The sequence below is a fragment of the Gavialis gangeticus genome, unplaced genomic scaffold, assembly GCF_001723915.1.
Source record: "Gavialis gangeticus isolate Ggan-Ray unplaced genomic scaffold, GavGan_comp1, whole genome shotgun sequence".
Classification (NCBI taxonomy): Eukaryota; Metazoa; Chordata; order Crocodylia; family Gavialidae; genus Gavialis; species Gavialis gangeticus.
In genome coordinates this window covers 24828153-24835827 of record NW_017728993.1, presented here as the reverse complement: position 1 = coordinate 24835827, position 7675 = coordinate 24828153, and the positions used below count along the sequence as shown (strand labels likewise).

General features: G+C 44.4%; 1 protein-coding gene across 1 annotated transcript in view; it reads left to right on the top strand.

Annotated features, from left to right (window-relative positions):
• The window catches only part of MAST2 (microtubule associated serine/threonine kinase 2), a 242575-nt gene that overhangs the window by 204201 nt on the left and 30699 nt on the right, over positions 1-7675 (top strand). Inside the window, exons 10-11 of the mRNA XM_019501382.1 lie at positions 1727-1828; positions 5966-6098. Of these exons, the coding sequence (XP_019356927.1) occupies positions 1727-1828; positions 5966-6098 (235 nt within the window). The remainder of the gene's footprint in view (positions 1-1726; positions 1829-5965; positions 6099-7675) is intronic.

Below are 7675 nucleotides of genomic sequence, written 5' to 3'. Positions count from 1 at the left end.
GCCTGTCCTTGTCATTTGATAGATGTGACTTAACTTTTAATTTCCAGAAAAGACATCTGATTGAATCAGTTTTATTTTTAACCTTATTTTGCCTGAATCTTCTTGGTGAATTTGAAAGAACCAAAACAAAGAACTTGATTTAAAAGATGAGGTTGGCTTTGACTCTATAAATGAGTGCAGAAGGATAAATAAGAGGGTTTGGGGTTTTTTTTTAACATAATTTCAATGATCTACAAGGGAATCGACATTCTGTTTGCATGGTTCGTGTGTCAGGAATAATACACTATTATTAATGTTTTAGTTCATTTTTTCAATACAACCGGTCTCTGGAAAAGAAAACCTTTTCAATACCAAGACACTGGCTTTGTTTTTTTTAATTCACACTTTTTCTTAAGTTTGGTCCATCGTGAGGCTTAGTGGGGGGTTTCATATGCCAGTGTTTCCCATTTAGATTATTTGTTATTTAAAATACGGAAACTAGCTTTTCAACACATGTAGTTAAATATCGGGCAAGTAATTATAGTAATGGGCTTCACTGTTATTCTCTGTATGACTTCAGTTTGTAATATATCCATAGGACCTTTCATGTGTTCTTTGATTAAAAAATCAGTAATTATACAGCTGTGTCCTTTTGTTTAAGGTTAAAAGTCTGACACCCTGTTAGCACATGGGCTGCGCTAGATTAGATTGAACAAGCACAAAAATCACCTGTACCAGGATAAGTTTTGATTGTCCATATTAGTTTCTTTCCTTTATAAGAAATGGTGAACATATGCCTTTCTTTAAATTGCATCTTGAAATTTCTAGTTTAAAATCTAAGCTTCCCTGCACTTTCACCATTTCTTAGGTGGCTCCCAAGCCTTTCTGTTTTCTGAGCACTCCAAGGATTTTTCATTTTTGTTTCTAATGAGCATTATTAAATGAACTTTTTTCTTTCTGCCTGCACCCTTGTTGATAAGATATTGTGCCTTCAAGGACCTGCAAAGCTCTGAGGTTACGTTTGTCAACCAGCTGGTTTGGGACCCTGTTTCTGTGGCTGTGCTGAAGCCTAATTTCTATCCAGATTGTAGTGGTAGTCTGTCAGGTTGTTTTAATGCCGTTAGAGAATTGGAGGCTGGTAATCCTTTATCAGCCCGCAGAGCTAAGTATTATTTACATGTGCTTCAGACCTGCTAGTCCTAGCCGTTGTGGCATTGAGGAGGAAAAAAGGAAGATGCCATGATTGTCAGAAGAGTTTCATATTTTCATATCATTAGTTTAATTTTATTACTACAAAAGGGGAAATACAACTTCTCTGAATCTAAGAATTGAGTTTATAATGAAATTAAGAAATCCAGTATAAACTGCAGAAGCTTTACATTTAAACAGGCATCGCTCCCTAGAAATTTCTTGGGAAGGAAAGCAGTTTGGATTGATATAAGGTCCAGTAGTCAGGTTAGAAATCTTTCTCTTAATTAAGAAGCACACGTGTGGTGAGGCAGATTTACAGGTAACCTGCTACAGTTAACTCCCCCCTGGAATATTGCTTGTTTTGGTAAAGAAACTCAGTTCTACTGGAAGTCCTGGGTAGGATATGGTGCCATTGAATGAGCAGATCTCTAATTGCTTAGCTTGACTCAGCTGAGTTACCGTGACCCAGCCGATGATTGCTCCGGCTTCATCATTCGACACATGAAAATGAGCAGTTCTCCATTTGAACAATAACATGGTATTTTTCTCTCCACAGGCCCACGAGCGCTCGGAGAGCTCAGAGGTTGCTTTTGTTACCCAGCTTGTGAAAAAGCTGATGATCATCATCGCGCGACCAGCTCGACTGCTCGAGTGCCTGGTGAGTGCATCCTCAGAAGAAGAAGTGGCGTGAGTGAGGCAGGAAGAACAGAGTCTTAAAAGGGCACCTCTAACTCTGGAGGGAAATGTTTGTGAAAAAAAACAAACTCTAAATAAGGAAGCAGGGAGCATGCTGGGAGCGTGCAGGGACCACAGAAGGGCATGCAAATCGCCCCTGAAGCCACAGAGGCAACTCTAATTGAACTCTTGGAGTTTGGTTAATCAAATCAGGCTTCAGCACTTTGGGTGGACTAGATAATTCTGTACCTATTTCCAGTAAGGAAATCCTCAAAACATCTGTAAGCAAAGTGGTAAAATCTTAATCAGAATGTCTAGAATGTATTGAAGAGCAAGTCACATATCATTTTCTAAAAAGCTCCAGGGCTGGTAAGAATATATATACTTTCATGCTTGGTTCGAGAGAGAGAAGCAAGACTGCGGACCCTGTTCACAGGATGGGAGACCGTGTCCTGGGACACGGGGTTCTGATAAGGGTTTAGGGGATCATAGTGGACCAGCAGCTGAAAATGAGCTCCCAGAGCTGGGCAGTGGGACTCATGCAATTTTTGGAAGTGCCAGATAGGAGTGTCGGAGGGAGTAGTGAGTAGGGAGGGGGTGGTACCATGGTGACCGCGGTGATGTAGGAGTAGTTTTCCAATCAGGTCTCTGAACTTTAAAAAAAGGAAGTGTAGAATTGGAGAGGCTGTGGAGAAGAGCATGGCAAACATCCAAAGACTGGAGAAAATGCCATGGGTCTGACAGCGAGACCTGTGACGTACAGTTGCTTAATGCTGCAGTGGGATCTGACCCCTGATCCCACTGATCATACCACTTGCCATGCCGTATGTGCATGACACGGCACGATTGTGGAATTGGGGATCAGCTCTCAATTGCACCATTACCACTTGGCAGTGCAGGGGGAAGCAAGGATCAGAATCGCGGGCTCCTCTTGCACCAGCAGGTGGAAAAAGCAGTGCCCACAGGTCCAGCCTGTTGTCAGCTGGTCAAGACCCTAGTGGGGACCCAAACTGACTCCAGTGTGACCTGGAGCTGATAGTCAGCTGATTGTTGCTCCTGACGAGGACAGCTGCAGGTCTGGTTCAAGACTGGGGCTGTCTTAGCTGGGCTGATAGTCAGCTGATTGTCAAAATCCTGTGCCTTGCAGCTCCGGGGCATGGGAGGTCAAAGGCTCCAGGTTAGAGGTGAGCGGGGGGAATACATGCAAAGAGCGTTGCCCTCTGGGGACTTGAAACCCTGTCATGGTTCCACCACATCAGGCAGCCTGGCCAGAGCTGCCAGGCATGGGATTTTAAAGTCCCCTGCAAGGAAGTTGCCTCAGGGGCACTCTTTAAAGCTTTGTGTGCACTGAGACCTCTGGTGCCGGGCACAGCAGCTGGAGACCTGGGAGCTCCTGGCACCTGCAGCTGTGGAGTCAAGCTCCTAGCTCCCCATCTGTCGCTTCCACCACTGCCCCGGGAACTTAAAAAAAGCAGGTGTACAGCTGGACCTCCCATCCCAGCCACAGTTCCAAGACGCACTGAGCCTAAGATCAGGGAGAAGCTCTCTGATCTCAAGCTCATGGCCCCCCCTCCTCCCGTCCATCAGCCTCTGGGGATCAGACAAAGACATCAGGTCCAAGACCTGATCCTGCCCCCAGCCTAATTCCATTGACTGGGTAGGAGATGGCTGTGTCCTGGTCCCTGGGGCTACGCCATGCCAGATCTCTTTTTGCTCAGCTGGGCATGGTGATCTGTCATGGGTCAACCACGACATGCCGCACATTCAATTTAAGGCACAATACAAACAAGCCACAAAGATGTTCCACGTTATATGTGGAGTATTTTTGTAGCTTGGTTGCTAAATTATTACATCATAAATTGGCTTTAACATGTGGCCAGGTTACTATTTATGGTGCGATTAACTCCTTAATTGTGCTTTAAATGTAATGTATGTCAGGGCCCTGAGAGACTTAAGGAGCTCATGCTGTTTGGCTTATCACAGGATATAAAGGTAATTAAAGTGTTTTGCTTGTGGTATATATGTACTCTCCCTGGAGAAAATACCGTGTGCTAAAGGGCTCTTCAGTAAGAAAAAGTATAATAGGAACCAGGTGCTGGAAGCTAAACTCAACAGATTCAAATAAAAAATAAACTCACACCTTTTCAACAGAAAGGGCCGTTTACTTTATGAACAGACTCCCCAGGAAATGGTGGATTCTTGGTTTCTTCAGGTCTTCAGATCACTGCTTCGTCTTTCCAGAAGAAGAGCTTTGGCCGAGCATGGCCTGGCCCTCATCTCAGTGCGCAGAGCGGGGCAGTAGGCAGCCCAGCCCTGATCTGACCATGCGGGACATAGGGGTGTGGCTCAGCCCTGATCCAGCTGTGTGGGGAGAAGGGAGTATGGCCCAGCCCAGCCCAGCCATGGGAGGCTTGTGAATTCGGTGCAGGTCTGGGGGATGGCGTTATTAATTACCACTGCTCCCCCACCTCTACATTTCCTGACCCATTGGGATCCCATGGCTCCATAGGTTGGATTTTCCCCCTGGGCTGGGAGTTGAGCATCCCTGGACTAGATGATCCCAATGGTCCTTTCTGGCCTCAAAATCTGAGTCAAGTTGCCTCATTGCCAAACATTAGAAGATTTAAACAAGTTCTGGAAGGGGCTTGCTTGAAGATAAGCAGTAGTTCAGTTAACATGTGCAGCAAACTTTCTGAAGTTAACGATAAGTTTCAACAATTGGGAAGTGTTTCAACATCAACATTATTATGAAGCAGCCAGGTTTTGCAGTCATTTTGCATAAGGCGGAGAATACAGTGAAACCATATATTTTCAGTGTAGTGCTCGACTGACAATATACGTTCATTTTTAATCTACATTCCTGATTGCTGCATTGAGAATATGAGAAACACTGCACTGCACCAGGTCTTTTAGTACCTAGGGAACCACAAAGCAGTCTTAGCCACTTAGATCTGTTGAGTGAGTCAAATTAACTTTGACACCTTTCTAGAAAATCTTCCACACACAAGAAATTAGTATACAGACACAGGAAAATTCAAGCTGAAAGATTGCTATGGGTCTCTTGAGCTTGCCTTGCTTAACACAGAAATGGAGACACGTGCGCTGTGCTAGTGACACATGGCTAAAGAAGGGCTGGAGAAGACTTGCCAAAGTTTCACACCGTCTCTGTAGTGTGATGTTCCCTTGGAAGCCGCTCCAAAATCAAACCTACAAATTAATATATCCAGAGGTTCCTGTACTAGCTGCTGCACCTGTCATTGGGAGATGAGCGTGGGAGCAGGTGGAGGCTGGAAAGTCTCTGAGATTTGAGTAATGAACTCCAGAGCATGTTGTGACAGCCCTGAAAACGAAGTGGCAAGACCCCAACACACAAAAATGCTCGCACAGCACCACATTTTAGCCTTTTCTCTGTTTGTAAAGCTTTCTGAGCTGTCTAACGTTGTCTTCTTCTATATGGCACACTCTACTGCTACCAATGTATTTAGCACAAGTGTTTCTTGCTCTGTGTATGGAAACGAGCATACCCGTAGGCAGGCTGCCATTTTAATTATTGAGAATCTGTTATACTAATTTTACAATTTAACCTTTGATTTCACTTTGCTTTCAGTAGAGCAGCTGTGGCATTAAATGATGGAAAATGCGCTGGGTTCATTTGATCTTCAGCTTTATATTCACCACCTTGTCTGATTCCTGGAATAAAATATCTGAGGATATGGCTCAGGAAGGGGATTGCATTAATGGGTGCAGAGGAATTTAATTCCCTTATGCTTTTTGTAGCGTTTCACCCGTCATGCCACTCTTCGCATTAAATCTTACATGCCCGTTTTCATTTTCTGACAGTTCTCGGACTTTTCGTTTTGTTTTATGTCTTGCTGTGTCTGGGTTATGGATATCCAGTTCTGTCTGTGAACCCACCCAATGGGGGCATATTTGTCTAGAGTGCAGTGATATGTGCTGAACTTGTTGTGACAGTAGATTTTTTGCAGAATATGTGTGAAAAGTCTGAGTGGTTAAGCTTAGCGATGTCCAGGCTTGTCTTTATCTACTGGGGGGAGACGAATAAAACAATGATAAATCCATCAAAACCCTCAAATTTCTTCTCCCTACCCTTTTGCTGTAGGAGTTTGACCCTGAAGAGTTCTATCATCTGTTGGAAGCTGCTGAAGGCCATGCCAAGGAAGGACAAGGAATTAAGTGCGACATCCCCCGTTACATTATCAGCCAGCTGGGCCTTACCCGGGATCCCCTGGAGGGTAAGAATTCCTCCTCGACCGTCTTTGAGCACTATCGAAGGAGTGCCGTTTTTACCCGTCCAAAGAGAATTTTTTGGCTTTACTTTATGTGCTGTTTTTTTCTCACCTTCCTCTGACCACTCATAAATCTGAAACTCCCCTTCCCACCTCTGATTTCTGTCACATTTTGTGTTTCTTGAAGGGGACCTCTCACAATAATGCCTATGCATTAAAAAAGCCAAAAAGAAAAGTCCTTGCTCTGTTGCTGATAAGACCTCACTGTGGCAAAGCTGGAAAAATGTTAACAGCTGGATGTGACATTTCCCCCTTCGTGGGGTGGAGTTGGACAGTGAAATGTCAGTTTTGGTTTTGTCTGTAATGTGTTCCTGGCAGACCTATCCACAGATGTAGGAAAGCGTACATTCAAACCTTTCCACTGACATTTCAAACACGCTTCCCACTAGATTTTTGTTAGCCTGGGAATTTTTTTTCCCACAGTTGAACCTAATTTGAGGTCTTTCAATTGGCACTGTCCCTTTCTAAATATTGTGATTTTTTTTTTTTTTTACTTCTTGCCTGCCAACTCAAACGGTCTGTTTGTTTTATATTTGCTGTTGCGTTTGCTCAGAAAGTTGGAACTTGAGTGTTTGAAATGCTTCCTGCCGTTCTGTTCTGTTCCTCGCCAGGTTAGTGGGCACACTCAGTGAAGAGCCCATTAGGAGTAAACTATATTGTACAAATAAGAGCTCTCCAATGATCTGGCTGCTCTGTAGAGCCCAGTGCCTATAACAGTCAGACTCCTCTGCCTTAATTAATATGGTTGGGAGACGTCACGGTGGGATCTCTGACATGTCGATTGGTGTCGTTTCATTTTGCTGTGCAGTTAACCACTGTGCCACTTAGACCTTCAGGAGGAAATGCTGAAGTCCCTTCCCTTGCATGTTGAAAGCCATGGAGTTGGTGGACTGGCCCAGGGGAGCTGGGTAGGGCGTATCCTGGGCTGCACGGATCCATTGGCCACAGTCTGTATTTCGGATGGAAGGTGCAGCAGTCTGCAGAGGCTGCTATGCTGGAGACTATCAGCAGCCATAGACTGACTGCTCTTTCTCTGGCGTGCGTGTTTATTGTTAACCCTCCAATAAATAGTGTCAGCAGTTTTAATAGTCCCTCTGGCCATGATGTTTGTCAAAGGTGGCACCAGTCACTCATAAATGTGTGCGACAGATATATAATCTGTGCTTTGGAGAGTTCATCGGGACGCAAGGTTTTATGCTTCTAGTCCCAGAAGGCATGCAGCCAAACAATGTAATATGATTTACTTAGACAGCGTTCTGAGGAACTGCTACTTCTGTGACAAGATCATCATTTGCAATATGTTTTAAATATGCAGCTGTTGAAATTGGTGGATTTTATACTAAAGGGTGACTCAAGAAGGACAGAGCTGGCCTAGCAGCCTTCTGCTACACCCCAACGTAGCACGATATTAATATGTCTCCGTGCTCTGGGGCGTGGAGGCCCAGAAATTCTCGATGTTGACATCTGAGAGCTATCACACAATTTCATATTTCAGCTCAGCATTTTGTTAGCCTGGTTTAATC